The sequence below is a fragment of the Theropithecus gelada genome, chromosome 15, assembly GCF_003255815.1.
Source record: "Theropithecus gelada isolate Dixy chromosome 15, Tgel_1.0, whole genome shotgun sequence".
In the NCBI taxonomy this organism is placed as follows: domain Eukaryota; kingdom Metazoa; phylum Chordata; class Mammalia; order Primates; family Cercopithecidae; genus Theropithecus; species Theropithecus gelada.
In genome coordinates, this window is record NC_037683.1 from 8,184,633 (window position 1) to 8,208,669 (window position 24,037).

A 24,037-nucleotide genomic window follows, 5' to 3' on the forward strand; every position below is an offset into this window, starting at 1 on the left:
AAAAAAAAAAAAAAAAAAGTAAATATTTGGGAGAAGTTACAAAGTAAGGCACTGATGTTTGAGCCAGCTGGAAACCATGAGAATCTGCCCAGCCCCTTTCAAGATTTCCAATTGCTTTGCACTGTGACCCATCTCACTGGGATCTGACACCCCAGTTGTGACAAAGAAAATTGTCCTGTACACACCAGCAAGTGGAACAACTCTTAGCCGCCCCTTTCCAGCTTCTAGACACTTTCTATATTTCCTTCATACAGATAAAAGTGTCCACCCATTCAGATGCTAAATGATAAATGTTCCAAGTAATTTTTATTTTAGAATACAAGAGAGGTACAAATGTATTTACAGTTGTACATATACAATCAAATAATAATATATCACAGTTTGTAAATATCATTTTAGATAAATATTTACAAGGTTAAAGTGACCATTTTCTGGAAGTAGAACACAGTGTCTTGAAAACGCTATACATTTTATACTTTTCATTAATATTATAGTTTCTTTATTTTACAAAACGCCCCACGGGAATCCTGGTAAATGACTGCAAAGTGTGAGAGGCGACACCAGAGGGCGCGCACGGCCAGAGTTTGAGGAAACGGGCAGGGACCGAGGGAAGTGTGGGCAGACGGGGCGGAACTCCCGGGACTGGGCACAGTTCGGAAGTGCCTCCTGGCCACAGAAGCCACCTTAACCTCCCGGACAGCAGTTCCAGTCTTGCCCTCCTCTCGCTGGGGTGTGTGTGTTGGAAGGGGTTGGGGGGAACTTTCGCCTTCCAAGGCATGATGTCACAGCTGAAGGGGAGGGGGCATTGGTCCAACTCCCGCATTTTACAGATGGGGAAACTGGGGCCCAGAGAGGTGCAGGGTCTTGCTTGGGGTCCTACAGAGGATTTCCGTTGTGCCTCCACTTTCAACGTGCCTGGTGCACTGCAAAGAGCTCCTTCCTCATCCATCCCCAGGAGCCAGGTTTGGGGGTAAGGGCCCAGAAGATGCAGGTCTCTCCGGGTCTCTTCCGGCTGCCGATGGACCCCAGTAGCCCGCACCTGTCAAGGTTGCGTAAAGACTCCCGACACTTCAGGACACCAGTCCCAGGGGCCGGAAGAGGAGGTGGCGCCCCCACAAGCCCCGCGCCCGGCCGCACCCGGACAAGGAGGTCGCCCTCCCTTCATTCCGAAGCACAGGACTCTCGGTGGCGGAGGTGGGGACTCCCCTTCCTCTGCTGAGGGGTCCTCGGGGCGCTAAATTTCGCTTTCTTGGCACCCACGAGGGGGATGCCGGTCTGGGCGCCCGGTTCTACAACAGGAGGGAGATTCGGGGGCGAGGCCAGGCAGGGGGACCCCCTCCCAGAGGAGGCGGCCGAGTAGCCGCACCATCTGCGTGGCCTGGGTGAGGGACGCCGCCCTCAGTGTCCTCATCTGCGACACGAGCCGAGGCGGGGGTGCCTGGGGTCCGTCTTTGGGGCCCACCCCCAGCGCGCGGGGCTCCGCGGGGGCGCCGGGCCGGGGGTCGGGGCGGGAGGGCGAGTCGCGCTGCGGCGCCTGGTTGCCGAGGGCCCGGGAGCGCGCGGGGCCGGGCGAGGGCGCGGGCGCGCTCACAGCACCATGGCCGGCAGGTGGTGCGCGGCGGCGGCGGCGGCGGCGGCGGCAAGAGCGGGCGCGTGCGCGTGCGGGGCTGGCAGCGCGGGCGAATGTGCCTGCAGCGCGGCGCTGGGCGGCCGGTGGCGCGCGCTCTTCTGGTGGGCGCGCAGGCCGGCCAGCTGCGAGTAGGCACTCTGGCACACCTGGCACTTGTAGGGGCGCTCGCCCGTATGCAGGCGCACATGGTTGCGCAGCGTGGACGACTGGCTGAAGCGGCGGTTGCAGAAGCGACACACGAAGGGCTTGTCCAGCGTGTGGATGCGCATGTGCGAGCGCAAGTTGCTGCGCGAGTTGAAGCCGCGGTGGCAGATGACGCAGCGCATGCGGCCCGCGGGGCCCGCCGCCGAGTCCGCCGGGTGGAAGTCCTCTGGCCGCGGGGCGGGGCGGGAGAAGGGAGACGAGGAAGGGGAGAGAGCAGCCCCGTGAGAACCGGCGCCCCGTGGCCCGGGCCCCCAGCGCCCCCCTCCCGGGGGCGATCCGATCCTGAGGGCGGGTGCTGCTTGGACGGTGGCAGACGGATGGGAGGGACAGCGAAGGGTCCCCCTGCTGGGGGATCCAATAGGAGTTGGACTCACGATCACGATGCGAGACCTCGGAGACTTAGCGACTCAGCCTAGCTAAACCTCAGCTTTCTCATCTGTAAAATGGAAACCTAGCACTGCCTCTTCGGGCGTACGATTGCCCGAGAGGATGAGAAAAGACGTCTATGGAAGGTCTCTGCGCTAAGCACCTGACCTGCCTTAGCCAGTGCCTGAGAGATGCCTGGATTGGAGAAGGCCTTCCGTAAAGGGGAGCAACTATGATGACTCCCATCTCCAAACCTTTCATTAACTCATCTCACAAACATTTACTGAGTGCCTACTCTGTACCACGGAACTGCGCCTCGGTTTTCTCCTTCCTGAAATGGAGGTACTACTAGCATCACCCTCGTAAGCCTGGTAAGGATCAGTGAAAAAAGATTTTTTTTTTTTTTTTTTTGAGACGGAGTCTCCGTCTGTCGCCAGGCTGGAATGCAGTGGCGCGATCTCCACTCACTACAGCCTCCTCCTCCTGGGTTCAAGTGACTCTCCTGCCTCAGCTTCCCGAGTAGCTGGGACTACAGGTGTGCACCACCACGCCCAGCCAATTTTTGTATTTTTAGTAGAGACAGAGTTTCACCATGTTGGCCAGGATGGTCTCAACCTCTTGACCTCGTGATGCGCCCACCTCGGCCTCCCAAAGTGCTGGGATTACAGGCGTGAGCCACAGCGCCTGTCTCAAAAAGTTTTTTTTTTTTTTTTTTTTCGAGACAGGGTCTCGCTCTGTCACACAGGTTGGAGTGCAGTGGTGCCATCTCAGCTCACTGCAGCCTCGATCTCCTGGGTTCAAGTGATCCTTCCACCTCAGCCTCCCAGGTAGCTGGGAACACAGGCTCGTGCCAGCACACCTGGCTAATTTTTAAAGTTTTTTTTAGAGATGGGGTCTTGCTATGTTGCCCAGGCTGGTCTGGAACTCCTAGGCTCAATGATCCTCCTGTCTCTGCCTCCCAAAGTGCTGGGATTACAGGCATGAGCCACTATGCCCAGCCTAGAGAAATTAATGTTTGTAAAACATCAGCTGCAGAGCAAGGACTTAATAAACAGTAGCTCACCAGCTCAGGTTCATCCTCCAAAAATAAGGACCACCGACCACAGTACCTCATGCCTGTGATATCTGCCAAAGGTTTAGCCTAGTTCTTGGCAAGAAATAGTTGTTGAGCAAGTGGTCTCTGCTGTGATGGCCAGCGTCCCCACAACACACACACAGGCACAGTCTGTCCTGCCTTCCTTCAACAGGCTTATACGGAGCACCTACTCTGTGCCAGACCCTGCACCAGACATCAGCGACAGGGCAAGGAAATATACAGAAGGGAACTTAGAGATTATCTTGCCTAGGATCTTCCCTTTACAGATGAGGAAACTGAGGCACAGGGCATTTCCAAGATTGCACAGCAGAACTAGAACTCAATCCAGGCTCCTGCTGCCCAGCTCCTTTCTTCTCCTGTCACACCTCATTGCCTCTCTGGTCTCCCCCACATACCCCCCAGACAGTCTATTATGGCCAGGAAGCAGGAGGACCATCTCCCACCCATGCCCGGCCCATGTGGCAGCTCCAGGGGCATCAGCCTCCTTGGACCTGTATGTCTTATCTGCTCAATGCTGCCAGACATTGAACTGAGGTCCCTGGAGGTCAGGAGCCTCCCTGCCTCTCTCATTCTCTCTCTCCCCTCCCTGGGCTCCCCTCTCCATGGGTCTGTGTCTCAGTGGCCCCACGGAGAACACCTACCATGCTTATTCTTTTTCTGGTCCTCCTCTAGCCCAGGCACACCAGGGATCCCCAGGAAGGTGTTATGTGAGTTTCCGTACCACACCAGCAGTTCCTGGTCAGGCGGGATCATCTGCAGGGAGGGAGGCAAGAGGAGGTCAGGGAGGCAGCAGCTGGGAGGTGAGAGTTGGGGGTCTCTGAGCACCCCTTCACAGTCAGGAGACCTGAACCCAGTCTCAGCCCTGAGAAAGCCACACAGGCCCATTTCCACTGAGCTGTCCCGGCAAGCTGCATAAACATGGAAGACCCTGGGGTGTCAAACCCCTCTGTCCCCCTCTCCCTGCCCAGGCCATCTCTGTCCGTGCTCTGGCCACAGGAGAGCTTCCAAGCTGACAGCACCAGAATGGACACCTCACAGCAAGCGGAAGTAACGGAAGATGGAAAATTAGAAATCTTTTCAATTCTTACGCAGGAGAACTAGAGTCAGCCAGCCCCCGGGGCTGCAGGGCTGAGCCGGATGTTTCCAAGAATGGTGGGCTGTGGGGCACCCTAGGGTACTTGGCTACACCCTGTGGGGATAATGTTCTGGAAACATCTCTTATCCAAAGCTTCCATAGACACCCCACATCACAGGTACTTCCCGACCAAGCACAGGGCTCTGAGTGTTTCTGTGCACATGGCAGATGCTAAAAAAGAAGCATTCAGATGGATGAACACCTCCACCCCAAGAAACGTTGGGGTACACTGTCTTACACAGAGTCCAGTTCACCGCGTCCTAGGTCAATGACAGAGAACTCCACAAGTGATTTGGGGGCTCTGCTGCTCTCGGGGAGGACCTGCTCCAGGCTCATGGCAAAGGATGTTGGTCAGAGGATTTTGCAGTGATGATCCAGGGAGGTGTAAGGGGCCTGCTCCCGGGGTGGCACTGGCCATAAATACCACACGCTCCAGGACAACCCAAGGGGCCTGCCAGACCTCTCATGGAAGCTAGTTACCCCTCCCAAGTGGGGAAGCTCCAGGCCCTAGCCAGGCAGGGCGTATGAGAGAAGGGACAGCCTATCACGGTCCCGAGGCCTGGACCCCAGAAGTGCTGGCCTTGGCACCTGCCCCTGGGGGCCACTATCTGATGTGCCCAGAGAAACCCAGACACCCCCCGGCAACAGCTGGTTTGTTTTCCTGGAGGGTCCTTTATTAGGTGAAGCACAAAAGATCACATGGGGTTCCATCTAGAGGTGTCTGAAACCAGGCCAGGATCCCGCATTGGCTTCTGTGGTCAGAGACAAGGTCCCTTCTGTGTCTGTTTGGTTCAGCCTGCAGAGCCCACACTCAGAACTCTGGCGTTCACTACGTCTTCCTTCCTCCGGTCAGAGCCTGGAAGACCCTCAGACCATTGCAGCAAGCTCTGCTCACCCTTGAAAAGAAGGGAACATGGAGGTCGGGCGTGGTCGCTCATGCCTGTAATCCTAGCACTTTGGGAGGCCGAAGCAGGTGGATTACTTGAGGCCAGGAGTTTGAGACTAGCCTGGGCAACATAGTAAAACTCTGTCTCTACAAAAAAAATAGAAAAATTAGCTAGGCATGGTGGCGCATGCCTATAGTCCCAGCTACCTGGGAGGCTGAGGCAGAACTGCTTGAACCCAGGAGGCAGAGGTTGCAGTAAGCTGAGATTGCACCACTACATGCCAGCCTGGGTGACCACTCCAGCCTGGGTGACAGAGCAAGAGCCTGTCTCAAGAAAAAAAAAAAAGAAGAAGAAGGGGAGGTCGAAAGAGAAGGGGTGCGAACAGGAGGATGTGAGGGGGCTTAGGCGACAGCCATCCTCCTGAGACTCAGCCTAGAGTCACCACATCCATTTCCTCATGCCCCCATGGTTCACGGGGCATCATGGCGAGCCTTAGGATCGGTAAGTGACGAGAAGTCAATGTGGAAACGCCAAGTGCAGTCCCAGAAGCCACAGAAAGTTAGATGGTGCCTCCCAGAAAGTGGACAGATTACAATCTGGCACCACAGCAAGAGTCCTGGTGACCTCTCTGCTCATTCATAGTCATGGCCACTGTCCAGAAGGCCAGCAGGTCAGAGGTGGAGGCCCCTGCTGGAAAGGGGCAGAGAAGAAAGAGGTTCTGATTTGGGTTTTTTTTTTCGTTTTTTAACACTTTTAAAAATTCTACTTTTTTTCCAGACCTCACCGGGATAGAAGGAAGAGGTTTTGTGAATCTCCCAGAAAAGCAGATGATGAAATTGAAATATTTAACATAAATTAATTGTGAAGGAAATCTGTCTACGAGATAGTGCAGATGAGCCCTCTGTCACCGGGTCCCTGTGTGACCTTAGGCAAGTCACTTTGCCTTTCTGTGCTCCTCAAATGAGGGGGTCAGGGAACATGGTCCCTGAGTTCCCCCCCAACTCTAAGACTCTGGTTGTAAGTCACCTCCAACATTGTCCCGACCCTTGGCTTCCAGTCTTGGATGAAACCAGACACGTTGATGTCATGGTTCTTCCCAAGCAATCAGCACCCTCCCCCGGACCGCTGAAGACGCCCCACAGAGGGTTCCTGCCCAGTCTGGAGTCAGACATATTGGGGTCCACTAGGCTCCCCATCTGCTGAGCAAGTGACCTTGGGCAAGTTGCCTCACCTCGTGGGGCTTGTTTCCTCACATTGCCATGGCCTCACTGAGTGGTTTTTGGGGTGCAGCGGAGCCATATGCATAAAGCTCTTTGCATAATCGAGACATGGAAGCGCCAGTGATTGTTTTCCTGGAGCCCACCAACCTCTCAGAGAAGCTGGCAGCGGTTTCTGGCACGTCCAGCTCTCCGCAGGAGTGCTCACTGAGCCAGCAGAGTTGCAGAGGCCGCTGGTTCGGTGGAAGCCCAGGGTGACCAGGGTTCTGCCGTCAGTGTCCAGCAAGAACACAGCCTGGGCCCGAATGCTCCAAGGACACCAGCCCCATGCAGGTACCCCCACTTCCCAGCCCCATCATCCCTAGAAGAGAAGTCAACTCCTCCAGCACAGATGTGGGATGAGATGGTAGGCTCAGCGAGCCCCCAGTGGAACTCCACCTCCAGGCTCCAGGCCTGGGGGTCATCAAATACTAAGCCAACATCAGCCTTTTAATTTTAATTGAAAACAACTACTATTAAATATAAAATAAATACAATAACAGTCGGCTGGGTGCAGTGGCTTATGCCTGTAACCCCAGCACTTTGGGAGGCTGAGGCGGGCAGATCACTTGAGGTCAGGAGTTTGAGACCAGCCTGGCCAACATGGTGAAACGCCATCTCTACTAAAAATACAAAAATTAGCCAGGCATGGTGTGTGCGCCTGTAATCCCAGCTGCTCAGGAGGCTGAGGCAGGAGAATTGCCTGAACTCGGGAGGCAAAGGTTGCAGTGAACTGAGATCGCGCCACTGCACTCCAGTCCAGCCAACAGAGTAGAACTCCATCTCAAAAAATAAATAAATAAAATAAAATAAGAACTCTGATGGCGACAATTGCAGCATAAGGGTGAGTCATTTATTTACTAAGAATGCTTTTAATGTACTAAAATTAATTTTACTGAGGAATTTAAAACTTAAAACAGCGATGCAGACATATGGACCAAATTGTATAAACATATAACGCGGTATAAAATGAGAAGTCATTCTCTGCCACTCTGGATGCCAGCCACTATCGCTGGTTTGCTGCTTGTCTTTCCCCAGAAGGGTTTGCCATTTTGAGACTATTTTAAAATGCTGACTTAAGGTTCCTGGAGAGTAGCATGATGCCATCTACATCATGCCTCTGGCTTTTTAAAAAATAATGAGCACATATTACTTCTGTACACACACACACACACATTATTTTTTAAAAGCAAGAGAAAATCAATTAAGAAGAGCCTACAGGTTGGGTGCGGTGGCTCTCACCCGTAATCCCAGCATTTTGAGAGGCCGAGGTGGGTGGATCACTTGAGGCCAGGGGTTCAAGACCAGCCTGGGGCCAGGCACAGTGACTCACACCTGTAATCCCAGCACTTTGGGAGGCCGAAGCGGGTGGATAACGAGGTCAGGAGTTTGAGATCAGCCTGGCTAACATAGTGAAACCCTGTCTCTACTAAAAATACAAAAATTATCTGCGTGTGGTGGCCTGCAACTGTAGTCCCAGCTACTCGGGAGGCTGAGGCAGGAGAATCTCTTGAACCCAGGAGGCGGAGGTTGCAGTGAGCCGAGATGGCACCATTGCACTTCAGCCTGGGAGACAGAGCAAGACTCTGTCTCAAAAAAAAAAAAAGAAAGAAAGAAAAAGAAAAGAAAGGAAGAAAGAAAGAAAGAAAAGAAAAAGAAAAAAATAATAATGGCCAGACTTGGTAGCTCACGCCTGTAATCCCAGCACTTTGGGAGGCCGAGGTCGGCGAATCACCTGAGGTCGGGAGTTGGAGACCAGCCTGACCAACATGGAGAAACCCTGTGTCTACTTAAAATACAAAATTAGCCGGGAGTGGTGGTGCACGCCTGTAATCCCAGCTACTCAGGAGGCTGAAGCAGGAGAATCACTTGAACCCGGGAGGCGGAGGTTGTGGTGAGCCAAGATGGCACCACTGCACTCCAGCCTGGGCAACAAGAGCGAAACTCCATCTCAAAAAACAAAAAATTTAGCCGGGAGTGGTGGCATGTGCCTGTACTCCCATCTATCCAGGTGGCTGAGGCACGAGAATTGTTTAATCACCTGAACCCAGGAGGTGGAGGTTGTAGTGAGCTCAGCACTCCGGCCTCAGGGACAGAGCAAGATTATCTTCAAAAGAAAAAAAAAAAAAAAAAGGATCCTGCTGGAATTGAGAATGACACATATTTCCAGACAGCTAGAAGCCAGCAACCTCACCTGCCCAGAGGCTGGGAACTGGGAGTCTCTCTCAGCCCTTCTGTGCCCAGTGCCCAGGCCTCTGGTGTCTGTCTGCTCCCAGGCATCCGCCATCAACAAACTTCTACTATCAAACCCAGAAAACCCAGGAACCTGCAGCTTCTTCCCTGGAACCCTGGGATCACTGTGCAGAGGCTCCTGGGGTCCCACCCGCTGACTGCCTGGATACAAAGAACAGCCACCACATGCCCTCTAGGTGCCCTCAGCAGCACTCTCTACTGCTGAGACTCAGGCCTGGCCTGGCAGGCCGGGGCTCTCTGCTGGGGCTCGGAGAAGCAGGATCAGTTGGTCATTCACTTTTTAGGGGAGCAGGAAAAGGCTCAGGACACAAAACAAACAAAGCAATTCCCAAAGGAACTGAGTCCTGTACCACAAAACCCACATCAGCAGAACTCTGGAATACCAGTCCCTGGGTCTCTTTCGACAAATGGACATGCCCTCTCAACGTGCTTCTCTGAGCCCTATCAGCCCAGAAGGTCTGTCCTGCCCCACTTTCTCAATTTTTATTATAAATTGGAAATGAGAGAATTTGGGGTTTGTTTTCCTGCTGTAAATTCATATCCTGCCACTGAACATGCTCCCAGGAGACTGCAAATACCCTCCCCTTCTCCACAGGCTCTGAAGCCCTAGTGTAAAAGGATCTCAATGTCATCTGGACAAACATCAATTTCCATTGTACCACAGATGTCCTGACACACCAATTAATAGAGTTCCAGCAAATAGATATTGGCCAGGGAGGCCACACGGTATGGTGACTCAGCGCTCCAGCTCTGGGCTCAGACGGGCCTGGGTTCCCATCACAGCTCAGCAACTTCCCGTAATCTCCCTAACATTTCAGTTTCACCGTGATAAAAATGAGGATAGTAACAGAGAGCAGCACTCTGAGGGCTTAGCAGATTCTATTTTTTTTAAAAGTTGTTGGCCAGATGCAGTGGTTCACACCTATAATCCCAGCACTTTGGGAGACCGAGGTGGGCAGATCACCTGAGGTCAGGAGTCCGAGACCAGCCTGGCCAACATGGTGAAATCTACTAAAAATACAAAAATTAGGCGGGGCGCGGTGGCTGAAGCCTGTAATCCCAGCACTTTGGGAGGCCAAGACGGGCGGATCACAAGGTCAGGAAATCGAGACCATCTTGGCTAACCCGGTAAAACCCCGTCTCTACTAAAAAATACAAAAAACTAGCCGGGCGAGGTGGCGGGCACCTATAGTCCCAGCTACTCGGGAGGCTGAGGCAGGAGAATGGTGTAAACCCGGGAGGCGGAGCTTGCAGTGAGCTGAGATCCGGCCACTGCACTCCAGCCTGGGCGACAGAGCGAGACTCTGTCTCAAAAAAAAAAAAAAAAAAAAATACAAATACAAAAATTAGCCAGGCATGGTGGCGCATGCCTGTAATCTCAGCTGCTTGGGAGGCAGGAGAATTGCTTGAACCTGGGAGGTGGAGATTGCAGTGAGCCAAGATTGCACCACTGCACTCCAGCCTGGACGACAGAGTAAGACTCCATCTCAAAAAAAAAAAAAAATTAAAAAGTTGCTAAGACCCTTTTAATCCTTCAACATTTAGTGGCCACTTGCTATGTGGTAGGTACTTTCTAGAACTGTCATTTTAGGCACCTGAAGTTATAGTAAATTCTGTGACTGGAGTAAGCCGGGAGGTTCCCCAGGGGTCACATCAGTGGATCCAACCAGATGCACGCCCTGCTGGGGCGCCTCCACTGACTGCCTGAGCTCTAAAACCCCATTGCCTTCATCTCTGTTGAGAAGGCTGTTATTCTGTACTTATGGAAAGTTTTAGAGCAGCAATAGCATATTCTGCTTATTGAATAAAGATGTTCCTTACTATTTTTGGCAAGTAATGGGTTACTGTTATGAAATATGAGCGGCAGTTCTGAGTGGCAGAAAGTTTAAGAAAACATCACAGCAGAGGTCCTTCTCCTTGGCTAACTCACCCACACACACAGAATAAACAGCCGATTGATTCCCAAGTCGTCCAGGGAGTGGCCTGGGGAACAGCAGCATCTTCTCATCTAGCCCACAGGGGCTGCGTGAGCTCTGGGCCTCGGCCTCATCTCGAGGGTGGCCACATACACCCAGACACATAATTTATCTGGTAAGTGAAATCTGACATTGTGACAAAATGATTTGAGAAACCTGCCACCACAAAAAGTATATCCAACTTTAAAAGTAAAATGGGTAGCATTTTGCTTCCTTGTCATTCACGCAAACAGTCTCTTCTTAGAAGTCTTGCTAACTCTGTAAAAGCATTGACAGCCAAACTGGTGGATCTGTCTGTATCAGATATGTTATCACATATCTATACCTATATCGTGTGTGTGTGTGTGTGTGTGTGTGTGTGTGTCCTGATCCTCTTTTTTTGGTTGTTGTTGTTGAGACAGAGTCTCGCTTTGTCACCCAGGCTGGAGTGCGATGCTGCTGATAGCTCACTACAACCTCCGCCTCCTGGGTTCAAGCAATTCTCCTGCCCCAGCTCCGGAGTAGCTGGGATTACAGGCACCTGCCACCACGCCCGGCTAGTTTTTGTGTTTTCAGTAGAGATGGGGTTTCACCATGTTGGCCAGGCTGATCTTACACTCCTGACCTCAAGTGATTTGTCCACCTCATCCTCTGAAAATGCTGCAATTACAGGCGTGAGCCACTATGCTCTGCCTGATCCTCTTTTTTCAATTTAAATTCCTGATCAAATGTAGATGACCATTTTTCTTAATCCTATAAACTCGGTTGCTTCCCTGAAGATATTCTTCAGCCTCCTTGCCCTCGGACTGAATTTCTGTCTGAATGTCTATTCATGTTTTCTGACTTTGTTTGGCTTCTAGCCGGTGTGACCTGCACAGCGAGATGAGACTCCGGCCCCCACATCTGCCTCAGCCTGAAGCCCTCTTGCCAAAATGATGTAGGCATTTCTGGTCTGTCTCTTGTGTTCACATGTGTGGGCATGTGTGTGCGTATGGGGTTAGTGAGGGGATGGGTGGGAGCCCTCCATCACATCTATATCAGGATGGCTGGGAAGGAGGGTATGAAGGTGAAGATGTGTGTGACAGGGTGGCGGGGTGAAGATCTGGGAGGGTGCATTCTGTTAGATGTGGGATTCAGCCGCACTGGAAGCAAATTTTAGGATGCGGTGGCCCAGCCAGATGGTCAAGGAGCCACCTCTGTCCTGGGCCTGCGCTGCTTTCAGTCATCTCTGCACCCTGCCCCACGGCCGTCTTACCTCACTTGAAACCCAATCCAGGAACCGCTCAGCTTTTTTTTTTATCCTCCACCTCCTGCTCCTCCAAGCACCACCCCTCAGCTGGGACCCAGGCTAGTCCCCCTGCTGTCACCTCTGGGAGAGTCCCTAGGGCCTTGTTATTCAGGAACAACCAAAGGAACCCATCCCAGAAACTACTAGGCCCTGGCACCCCCAGGGGTCTTAGAAAGAGCTTCAGGGTCTGAGTCCTGGGGAGAAAATAGAACATGGACTAAAGGTCAGTCGCTCTCTGCTCCTACAGAACACCCGAAAATCTCCATCAAGCTCCAGCCCCACCCCGAGGGGAGCAGAGAAGTGTGGTGGGAAGCGCCTGACTGCCTCTGCACAGCACTTGCTATCAGTCTACCCCCAGCAGCCGGTGGGTAGGTGGGCACCTTCCCTCTACCGCTGGGCCAGATTTCCTGCCAAAGGACACTGTCCATGGAGGGTCCCAGTGTGGGCCTGCCCGAGTGACCACCTCTCTGCTTGGTTTGCACCCTCTGCCACTGCCCAGACACCTGGATCTTTTCTGCCTCTGCCCAAGCACTGCCCTACCAGGAAGCCCTCCTCTTTCCATTCCCCTCTGAACCTTCCTGGCTCAGCCTCATCCCTGCCACACCACAGGAAGTGATATTTACATGCCATCTTTTTTTTTTTTTGAGATGGAGTCTCATTGTGTCGCCCAGGCTGGAGTGCAGTGGCGTGATCTCGGCTCACTGCAACCTCTGCCTTCCTGGTGCAAGCAATTCTCATGCCTTAGCCTCCTCAGTAGCTGAAATTACAGGTGCCCGCCACCACGCCCTGCTAATTTTTGTGTTTTTATTAGAGATGAGGTCTCATCATGTTGGCCAGGCTGGTCTTGAACTCCTGACCTCAGGTAATTCACTCACCTCGGCCTCCCAAAGTGCTGGGATTACAGGCATAAGCCACCGTGTTCAGCCTGTTTCCTGGCCCTGTCTGTCTCCTCTGAGACGGCTCAGGAAGCGCAGCTATTAGTGCTAACAGTCTCCCCAGATGGCCTGCAAAACCCCCAAGTCTGCTGCCACCAAGGGAGACCTGGTTTTCTGGTCCGTAAACTGTAAATAATCACAGAGTCCTCCTCCTGGGGCCGTGTGGGGATTAAATACCGTACTGCATATCCAGCATCTGGGAGAAGCCTGACACATGGGAAGCCATTGCTGAGACTGGAGTCATGAGCCGTAAGCCACTGGTGCCCACGCATGCAGAATGAGGGCCATCAGACCACTAAATGGCTGCAGACACACACCCTCTCTCCCACCCCAACTCGTTCCCTGGGCTGCCTCTCCCCATCTTGCTTCTCTGTGTCTCTGTGACCCCTGAACATCGGGACACCCTCAGCCAACATCCGGGGACCTCACTATTGGGATGCTCGTGACATTCCCAATGGCATCAAGTTGAGAGCCCTATCCTTTCTGATCTGCAGCAGAAAGCTTCCCATGGAGGTCACACACCTGGAGAGCGGGGTGTCTGGAGACCACGTGTCTGCTGTAGCCCCATGGCCTGAGCAAAGCCAGCGAGACCAGTGTCAGCTCCCCCTCTGTCCACTGTGGTTCCTGGACATCGCTGCCCTGCACACCTCCCCACAGCGGGTTTACCAGCTGGTCCCTACACAACAGTGCACACGCACACACCTCAATGGCCTTGTAGAAGATGCTGGTGCCGATCTGGACCACCTCTAGGTTCTGCTCCTGCTCGTTACGTGCACACTTGATGTAGGTCATCCAGCTCCGGTGGTCCTCCTGGCTGGCATCTATGAAGTAGCGCACCGTGCCATCCTCATTGAACACCTGGGCACAGATGGATCGAGGACCAGGTAAGGCAGGGCTATGTCACGTGTACAATCTTCCAGGCACTTCCACACATACACTCTCCATCCTCACAACAGCCCCAGGGGGATAAAGCTTCATTTTCCCACTGAGGAAAGGAAGGCTGGAGAGGTTCAGGGACTTGCTTGAGGCTACCCTGTTGGAAGTGGCCCACAGGGGGTCAGTCTCCAGGGCCCTATGGGCTGACCATGATATACGCTCCTGTTGCCATGTCCTCCCTACCCCCAGAAGAAAACGGTCTCCAAGGATCACTGCTCAGACAAAGTGGCCCTGAGCTATTTCAAGGGATGCAGAGGTGCTCCCCATGGCACTGGGAACATCAGCCAGGACCTCAGAGAGGGAGGATCCTGGAGCCCAGGGAGGAGGGCTGGATCACTGTGGCACTCCAGTTTGGCCTAAACCCCTTCACGTGAGCTGCCAAGGCCACTCGGAGGTCATACTGGACCCCAACTTCCTGACCTAGCAACTGGAGAATGTGGTTAGTGGCCCAGCCCTCCAGAGGAGGGAGAAGATGAGGTCAAGAGAGGCCTCTGGGCCATCCCCCAGTTCTATAAAGTTGGGCTTCTCCAGGGTCCACCAGGAGGGGCCTGGAGTGGGGGAGCGGGTGAGGGAATGGGATTAGGAAGGGTGTGCACCAGTCTGGCACACTGGTTTCCTGTTCTGCAAGGTTAGGAGGAAGCACAGGGGTGGCCCTCCCTGGCACTGTCACTGTCATGGGTGGAAAGGCCTAGGATGGAAGCCTCTTGGAGCTTCTGTTTCCCTCGGTAAAAAGGGAACAGTAAGGCATGGGCTGCTGAGGTCATCCGTGACTGCAGGCTGGGGACACAGAAGCTGACTCAGTGCCAGCTCAGCCGCGGTCATCGCGAATGTCATTCTGCCTTCACCAGGCATTCTCCTTTCCAGCCCCACCTCACCCCCAGCCCAGGACTGGCCTTGAGGGGCTTCCCAGGCTGCTTCTGGGGCCAGGGAAAGAATGCAAGTAGCTGGTAGGTAGCCTGGAGGGAGGGCATGTGGGGACCCTGGGCAAGCCACCTGACTGCTTTGGGTCTCAGTGCCCTCATCTGCCAAGTGGAGCCAACGACAGTCCTGCTCTGCCAGGGTGTCCCGAGGAAGGAGGGTCGGATTTTCCGTGCCTTCTCGGCACGGGTTGGGAGGCGCCTAGAGGTGGGGTGAGCTCCAGGCTGGAGCGGCTTAGAGTCCCGGCTCAGGGGGCGTCCAGGTGGGGAGTGTCCGCTGCTCCCTGCCTGGTGGAAGCGGCGACCGCCGGACACGGCAGTCCCACCCGCGGCCAGCGCCCCTCGCCGGTCCCTGCGCCCCTCTGCCCCAGCCCGCGCGCACTTACCTCCCACATGAGGTTGTTGTTCTTGCAGATGTCCACGTGCTCCGGGGCGATCACGCGGCCGGTGAAGGGGCCCATCTCGGTGCCCGCCTTGATCCACGTCTTGGAGAAGATGCCGAGGCCCTCGCCAGGGATGGAGCTCTGAGCGATGATCACCTCCGCTGGCAGCACCAGGCTGGACAGCTTCTGCACTTCTGTGGCGGCAGGGCCAGGAAAACCGGTCAGAGCCCGAGGCAGCCGAGGACCGGCCCTTCCTTCCCCGCCGGGACCCCGGCTTCGGTCCTGCCCAGACCGGCCAAACCCAAGTCGGCCCCAAATCCAGAGAAGCCACCCGGGTGTTGGGGGCAGTCGGATGTGCAGAGGCTCAAGGACCTCTCCTCTGTTTGCAACCTGGGGACCCTCCGTGCCCTGGAAAGCGAGTGGTGCGTTGGGGATCGTTTTTAGAAGCGGGTTTTTAGTCTCTCCGCGAATTCTCAAAGCATTCACAACTTCTTCCGCTCTCTGCCCCGGAGAAGTTTAAGAATTAATGAGCCAACGGCACCGAGCGGTTTTATGCATGGGAGAACTGAGGCCAGGTCCTGCAAGGAGGTGAAGGCCAACCGGAGACTCTTTCGCCTAGTCGGGTTCCAGGAGCCCACTGTGCGTCCAGGCTCCGGGCACTGGCAGAGGACCCAGTGATCAGCGCTGGGGACAGACCTCTGGCTGGCAGGTGTTGGAGGTGCCAAAGAAGCACCGGCAGCAGCTGGCCAGGCTCCGCGCTCGCTGTGTGACCTCGGGCGCGCCCGAGTCCCTTTCTGCTCCCAGGCCGTGGGGTGCCAGGGAGGGCGGCGCCCGGGCTCAGACAAGCCCCGATGTCTTCTCTCTGGGCGGGGAGGCGCCGCGGCGGCCCCCAGCTCCCCGAGGGTTCTCCTGTCGGGCCTCTGCGGCCGGGCTGGGAGCGGCGAGGCGTACAGGGGCGGCCTCCATGTCTTACAAGGTTCCCCTCTAAGCTACCTGGGAAAATACCCGGCGAGCGGGCCGGCTGAAAGGGGGGTTAAACGGTGTCCATTGCGGCGCGGCCGGCAATTTGTCACGCTGTTAAAGTGATCGCATTCATTCGGCTCCATTCGAAAGAAATTGCTAATTCTAAATTCATTAGCCCTGGAAGAATGCTGTAGCAGTAAATTGTAGCTCAATGCGGAGGGGACTTGTTTAAAAGGGGCCGAGGAATTCCCCTTACAAAAAGGGGGGATTAGATGGTTGACATAGCGTGAATGGAAGTGGAATTAGTCTTCACGGTAAATTAAGAGAGGAACAGAAATCGTAAAGGGGGAAAAGAGGGCGACGCGCAGAGATGCCAGACCCAGGGAAAGATATTGTTTGCGGGTTGATGAATGAGGAATAAGAACTTGAGACATCTTAAAGAAAAGAAACTTTTCTCGCTTTCCCTTTCTCTCCCCCGCTCTCCCCGCGGCTTTTTCTCCCCGCCCGCCCTCCCTCCACCCCCTCCCCAGCCCCGGTTGCCTTTTAAAGTTCTTGGTTTAAGTGGGAACTTTCGCGGGTCAAGCCCAAGTTAACTAAATGAATTTAAAACCCCTTCTTTTTGAGTCAACTGCTATTACACGCCTAGTAAGGCTTTAAATGCCAGGAACCCGCCAGCTCAAGCGCGGGAGGGGAAAGGAGGGGCCGGCTGGGGCGACGGAGCCGAGCGACGGGGTCGCCGGGATCGGTCCTTGAGCCGTATGGACTGCGGGGCTGCCCCGCGCCCCACCTCGGCTTGGTGGCTCGCGTCCTTGTTTGGCCCATGGGGAAACTGAGGTGCACGGAGCGCCGGGAGCGCCCAGGTTGGCGCAAGCAGCAGACAGGCCGGGTATCCCAGCCGCGTCTCGCGCATCGCCAGGACAGGAATGGGGGTCGCCGGGAGGAGGGATTGCGCCAGGCCCCGACGGCTTGACTCACCGCCGGAGAAGGACTGCGCCAGCACCTCGGCGGTGAAGGCCGTCTTGGGGCTGGCGTGGTGGCTCTTGTCCTCGAAGAGCTGCTCCCCGAGCACGTTGCGCCAGCGGCCGTACAGGAAGCTGTGCAGGATGTCGGAGGTGATGACCTCGGCCAGCGCCAGTCCCGGCGCCTTCAGCCCGGTCTTGAGCACCAGGGCCTCAGCCGGGAGCACGGAGCCCATCATGGGCGGCCCGGAGCTCCCCGGCGCCGGGGGACGGCCGGGCCGACGGGGGAGGTGGGCGGGCTAGAGGGGAGCCCAAGGGGAGAGAGGAGCGGGCTGCGATGGAGAAGGAACCAGAGCAGGGGGAGGACGGAGAGGAGGAGGACGCAGGAGGGAGCGGGAGGTGAGGGGGCGACTGGGAGGAAAGTGAACGAGGGGGAGAGAGGAAGAGAGATGGTGAAATCTGCAGAGATGGCAAAGGAGGCGCGGAGGGTGGAGAGACGCGGGTGGAGGCGGAGGCGGGTGCGGGGGGTGCGGGGTGGGAGAGAGGCGGGTGGTTGCAGGGAAGCTGCAGCAAGGGGCTCTCAGACGCGCGCTAGCCTCTCGCACACTCGGCCGGGGCCGTCTTCCCCTTGGCAAAATCTCAGCGCCTTTATAGGAGCCGCGGTGACCCTCCTAATTGGTTATTAATGACCCCCTGACGTCGGAGGACAGACTTGTTGTACCCGGCTGGGCTTGAGGAGCCTTCGTCGCGAGAGCGCGAGGGGCGGGGGCGCGCGGACCGCTCCGAACAGTCCCCCTCCACTCCTCCCTCCCCTTCCTGGTCCTTCCTTCCCCCTCCTGTTTTTTCTTCTCTCCCCGTGGGAAGCGCCGGGCAGGGAGGGAGGCTCAGCCGGCTGTGAGGAGAGGAGGGGACGGAGCAGGGGAGGGGGTGCGGCGAGGCTCGCCAGGACTCCAGGGAACGGGCTGGACAAGAGGGGACGCCTGGCTTCGGACCCCGCGCTCCCCTCAGGCCGGATCCACGCTCACCTGCCTGGCCCAACCCGGTGTTCACCTTTCCTCTGCTGCCCCGGCCGGCCGGCCCAGCCCGGCACAGCTCTCCCTCCCTGGCCAGGGCCCGCGTCCTCTTCTCTCCCCGGCCCTGCACTCCCCTGGCCACCACAGTCGCCCCGAGCTCGCGCGCAGCCCCAGTTGCCACGCGGATCCCCTGTTCAGACTGCGCGGCTGAAGCCGGCGCTTCGCTTCAAACGGGCCGCACCAACTAGCTCCCTGTGCGCAGTCGGGTGCGAAACTCCTCCGCGGGCTCACTGGGCTGCCGAGGCTGGGCTGCAGCCGTCGTCGGGGCTGGGGCTGGGGCTGGTCCTGGCCTGAGGCAGCTTCGTGGGCGGCCAGGCTTCTGGCTCTTGCGGGGCCAGATCCGGGGTCGAGATGGGCGGACGGGAATCGCACTGGCAGCCTGTCTCTGGGAAAAGAATTTCCTACGGGATATAGGGGGATTGAAAGGGGTCCCGAGACCGTTCCTAGGTGGGAGCAGGCGTGCCTGAGAGCTAAGTCCCTCCGAAACTGCAGGCAGCTCCGCGAGAGGCCTCAGCGCGGATTTGGCTTGCGACTCGGCCTTGGGGCTCCTTGCTGAGCTGCAACCTCGGGAAGCTCGTGGCGTTGCGGCGCCCCTTCCTTCTTGCCTCCTTGTTCTTTCTTTCTCCTCTGCCTCTCTCTTCTTTCCCTTCCTCCCCTCTATTCCTCCTGCTCATCACCCCAGGAGTAGACTTGCTTTGCGGCGGTTTTGAGGCACCTCGGAGCCCAGCGATCCCCTCTCCTGAAGCAGGGAGCTGCTGAGCCGGGCGGAAAGCCCCCAGTTTCTGCAGGTTTCGCCGATCCCCAGATGTCAGCCTCAAGCCTCGGACCCCAGGCCCTGACATGCTGGGTGAGGGGGCTCACCCCACCTGCCGCACTTCTGGCTCCCACCGCAAGGCTACAATTTCAGATGCCACTAACCGAGGTGCCTGGACCCTCTCGGCGTGGGTCAGGCTCATGGGTTAGTCTCCGCTGGACGGTGTGGACTCCCCAGACCTTCTCCGCAGCGCGGAGGACTTGGGTGGAAGGACAGCGAGCTGACCTCCCATAAGCGAGACCCTGTCCTAACGCCTCTTGGCATAGAGGCCCCTCCACCACCCGGACGCGCCTTGGCTAAGAGGGCCTCACACCTGGCGGCCAGACTCCAGACCCCTGGTCCCCAGTTCCTGCCAGTAGTCTCCGGCATCCCCCGTCCCCGTTGGCACGCAAAGGGAGGAAGGCGGCGGTAGCTGGCCTTCAGACCCGGCGCCCGGGTCCGCCCGAGGCTGGCGCCCAGGGAAAGGAACACCTGGCAGAAGGCAGGACCGTTGGGCAGGGCGCCAGCAGAGGGCAGCCCTGCTGAGGAGGGAGGTGGGTTACTGTCCCCGAACCCTCCACTCATTTTCCAACGCAGCCGGCGGGTCACATCCGCTCCCTGGCCAGAGTTCGAATCTGAGGGGGCGTCTGCAGTCCGATGGCTCCTGCAGGGAACCCTCACCTGCGCCTACTTCTTGGCTTCTAGGAAGACCTAGGTGGAGAGGAGAAAGTGCTGCGAGCGAGGGAGACGACGTCGGGGAGCGCTGCCAGGAGCCAAGCGCTGCGGCAGCTCCCAAGCCCCGAAAGCGACCTCAGTTCCTCCAGCAACCCAAAGGAGGATAAGGAGTGCTGTGGGTCCCGTAGACTGCCCCTTTCCTCTCTGAGCCTCAGGGTCACTGTCTGTGCAATGGTTTGAGTTGGACTTTGTGAACTGAGGTTTCTTTGCTTGGTCTCACTTTGGGTAAGATCACTTTCCCCCACGACAATCCCAAGGATTTTGCCCTCTCCAGGGCCACGTCCCACTGCGGGAAGCCCTCAGGTCCGTGCATCCTCCGTGCTGGGGCGCAGCATTTGGGTCCTGAACCTCGGCTTAGAGTCAGAGGCTTGGATTCCGCTGGCGCAGTGACCACGGGCTCGGACTGCGGCCAGTTGAGTCCCATTCCTCTCCTCCGGACCCTCAAACCCGGGGAGCAGTGCTGGGAGCGGGGCGGAAGCGGAGCCCAGAACAGCCTCCCAGTTGGTGCGCCGAGACCTCCACTGTGCTCACATTTTGTGCTTTTAGTCTAGCCGCAAACCCACCTGGACCCCCGCCCGGGGAAAAAGGAGCCTGTTGGTAGCGCCCAGTCTCAAGGTGCATTGAAATAGGCAGCAAGACCCTGGGCTTGCATGTCCCCGGGAGGAGATTTCGAGGGGAAACATTCCGGGCTTTCCCAGCGGATGACCCATGTCATTTTGTCATTTTCCGCGGGGCCCAGGCGCGGAATCTGCTCGCGCAAAAGCCCCCTCCCCTCGGCCGGGCCGGAGCTCGCAGGCACTGTCGCCCCCCTCGCCCGCTGGCCGCCACTTGGCGATCTCTTTAATATTCATGGGCGTTAATAGAGAGGCCCCCAGTATATCGGTCCATTGTGGGCGGCTCGTAGGACTTGAATAGGCCTCGGCCCCCTTTCTTCGGCGCGGCTTCCCGAGGGGCCGGGCCAGGAGTGAATGGCTCCGCTTCCCGCTCCGCGCCCCCTCCCCCTTTCAGGGAGAACATCTTTATCCTCATCGCCGCCGCTGCCGCCGCCGCCCGGGCCCCCATTCACGCGGCCCCGGCTCCGGGCGGAACGAATCAATTTGCCGCGGCTCTTCGGAGGTCATCCTCGCCGCCCGGGTACCCCCTTCCCCCGAGCCCACGGGAGTGGAGAGAGGGCCGCCGCGGCAGGCTGACGGCCCCACGGAGGGACATTGAAGGGGAAGTGAAGGAGAAGAGCAGGCGGCTATCCGGAGGGCTGGTCGGGCCGGAGCGGGCAAGACAGGCTCAGGGCCCGGCAGCCACCCAGGGTCGGCTAATTTCTACTTGTTGCCTCGCTCAGGGCGGAGCGCCGAGGGGAAGGAGGCCGCGGCCCAAGCCCGGAGGTCCGTCCGGCCTCCCCTCGAGGCACCAGCGCGTGTCCCTTCGGCCTGGCTGAGGCACCTATGAGACCGGGGGCGTGTGGGACAGCCCAGGGTTTCCCCGGCCCCGCGCCCCAGCCCGCACGACGCTTTCGTTCTCTCCAGTGCGCCAGGGCTCAGCTCCGGGACGGCCAGGTTGCGACAGTGCCCTTCAAGGGGACGCTCGGAGGGGCTGCCGGCTTCGCGGCTCCTGCACCCTAGCTCTGGGGCCGCTGCCTGGGTGCGGGGGAGGGGGGTGCGAGTCGGTCAGGCCGGACCAAAGCGCACGGGTCCCCGCCCCGCTCGCCTCGCCGGCTCTCAGAGGCGCAGAAAGAAGCCCATTGTCCGCCGAGAAATACATTTTTGGGGGCCGAGTGAAAGCCCGTCTTTCTTTTGAACTTTAGAAAAAAGTCTCCTGTTCTCGCCCCTCGGAGGGAGAGATTTGTCCCCCCTCCCGGGAGCTCCTCGCGCCTCCTCCTCCCGAAACATCTGCCGGGGGAAAATCCACCCTGGAGGGCAGATCGCGCTCGCTTTAAGCCTGGCGAACTCATTAAAAAGATATTAGCGGCGGGGGCAGGTCCCGCGCAGGTATCGATCGGCCGGAATGAGCCCCAGGAAGAAAAGGCGAAGAATGCGCCCGCGCCGCGCTCAGACGCCCACCGGCCCCGCCCAGCCTCCGCGCCCCAGCCCCGCATAGGGAGAGGGGCCACCGCGCCGCCTCGCGCTGTCCGTGAGTCTCGCGGCCCGCGGTCCTGCCGCCCCCGCGGGCTCCTCGGCACAGCCCGGGCGCAGCCACTCGACAACCCTCCCCTGCCCATGCTGCCCTCCGTCCTGGCTTCCCCCGCGCACAGGTTCTCGTCCGCTCCCCTCCTCCGCCAGCTGCCGTCGCGCGCCCAGCAGCCGCGTCTCTCTTCTCCTCCTCTCCTTCTCTTCCTCCTTCCCCCGCGCTCCCCTCTTTCGCTGGCGCTCCGGCCCCCTCTCCACCTTCTCACACCCTGTTTGCTTCCTCCTCACACGTCTCTCTCTGGCTTTCTGAGCCTCAATCTTTCTTGTTCCCATTATCGCAATGGCCCAGGAAATTCCTTCCTCGCGTGCGGCCCGCGCCGCTCCCCGCCCCCAACCCCCTGTTCCCCGTAGGAAGGTTCAGGGCTCCAGGGCGCCCCCGCCGGCGCGTACAAAGGTGCCGGTGGGCTGCCTAGGTGGTGGGGGCGAGGCCGAAGAAACGGTTTCAACAGACGTGACTAGGGGCCGGGCCTGCGCGGGGCTGACGGCGGAGTGGCGGCCTCGGCGAGGTGAATGGGGACGGCGGCCCAGTCTCCCACCCCACCTCCGTCCCCGCCCAATATAATTAGCCTTCGAGGCTCTGTAGAGACAAAGGCGCGCCACGGGGCGCCCACGTGGAGTGCATAGGCGCGAAGCCGGCGCCCCAACCGGCAGGTGACTGGCACGCGAGTCTCCCCAGGCGCCCCGGGGCGGAGGAGGGGGGAAGCCGGGACGGACGGGAGAGACGCCGGGGACACCAGGAGAAGGGGCGGTGGGAAAGACAGAGGCGCAGGCTTCTGGAAGCAGAGGGGGCGAGACGGCGGGGGCGGGGGGGAGACTGAGGCAAGGCGATGCCCGGGTGGAGGGAGCAGATGAAAGGCCGAGTCAGAGGTACAAAGACACCGAGATGAAGGAAGCAGAGGGGGAGAGGCATGGCTTCCTAAAGAGCCCGAGGCCTGGAGAGGCTTTCAAGAGCTGGACCACCAAGAGGGAGCGACAGGGTGCTACAGAGAGACTGGGGTGTGGGGACAAAAAGAATCCTGGGGAAAGCAGGAGGGAACGGATGAAGAAGGCAGGCTGTTCTGAGTCTGCGAGAGGCATCGTGCCCTCCCTTTCCGTCTTCCCTGGCCCCTCCGGCCTCCAGCTCACCCTCCTCTGCTGCCTGCCCCTCTGGTGGGTCTAGGGGTAGCCAGAAGGAGCCCTCCCCCACCCATTCACAACCTCCTCTTCCGCCGGAGCCCCTTACCACCCCACACCCAGCCCTTCCTCCACGACCTCTCCTGCCGCAGCCTCCTGCCTTCCAGAACCTTGCACTCAACTCCACCTGAAATGTCCTCCCTGCGTTGCCCCAGAGCAGACAGGGGTCTGGAGTTAGTGGCCTGTGCCCTGACTGCTGCTCCCTGAGGCCACCTGCTGCCATCCAGACCATTTCCTGCCTCAGGGGACTTATTAGGTTGTTGAACAAACATTTATTGAGCACCTACTGTGTACCAGGTCCCATACAAGGCCCTGGGGCACCGAGTGACCAGGGCAGACCCAGTTCTTGCCTTCTCAGACCACCTTCTAAGCGGTGCACCCTGGTAGGCCAGAGCTTCTCCTAGGTCGCCCTGGCGGCTCTGAGGCCTCTCTGGACCGCTTTCTCTGAGGGCTCCTGCTGAAATGGCTATGACCTCATTTGTAGAGTGGGAACACTAACCAGACCTGTTTGTGATGCCTGATGTGCCAGGTGAATAAGCTCACACTCAAGTTGCAAAGTGAATGGTGAAAAGGTGCTTGTGACTGGCATTCCTATTCCTGTCCCCTCCCCAGAGACCACTCCCCAGGTGAATAGGTCCTCTGGGGCCATCAAGAAATGCCCAGGGCTCCAGAGACCTGCAGATATGGGTCCAAGTCTGGTTCCAGCAGCTACTGGCCAGGAGCTAAGGCACCCACTTGTCCTCTGTGAGCCTCAGTTTGTTCATCTGCGAAATGGAGATAAAAATAGAACCTCCACTGGGAAGGTTTTTGTAAAGGATCAAAGATGATGCATGAAAAGCTCACAGGAGAGAGGATGCACTTGACTTACAAAAAATGCGGGCACTTTCATTACATTTAAAGGATAACATATGGCCGGGCAT

The 24,037-nt window shown here is 57.5% G+C and overlaps 1 protein-coding gene across 1 annotated transcript; it reads right to left on the reverse strand.

Moving 5' to 3' along the window:
* Positions 1 to 289: 289 nt before the first annotated feature.
* Positions 290 to 17,456, reverse strand: PRDM12 (PR/SET domain 12). Its single transcript, XM_025360339.1, has 5 exons — positions 17,180 to 17,456; positions 15,245 to 15,435; positions 13,708 to 13,863; positions 3,938 to 4,049; positions 290 to 2,000 (listed from the first exon to the last, which is right to left on the reverse strand). The coding sequence occupies exons 1-5, from the start codon at positions 17,400 to 17,402 to the stop codon at positions 1,588 to 1,590; spliced, it is 1,095 nt and encodes a 364-aa protein (XP_025216124.1). The 5' UTR covers positions 17,403 to 17,456; the 3' UTR covers positions 290 to 1,587.
* Between the last annotated feature and the right edge of the window lie 6,581 nt (positions 17,457 to 24,037).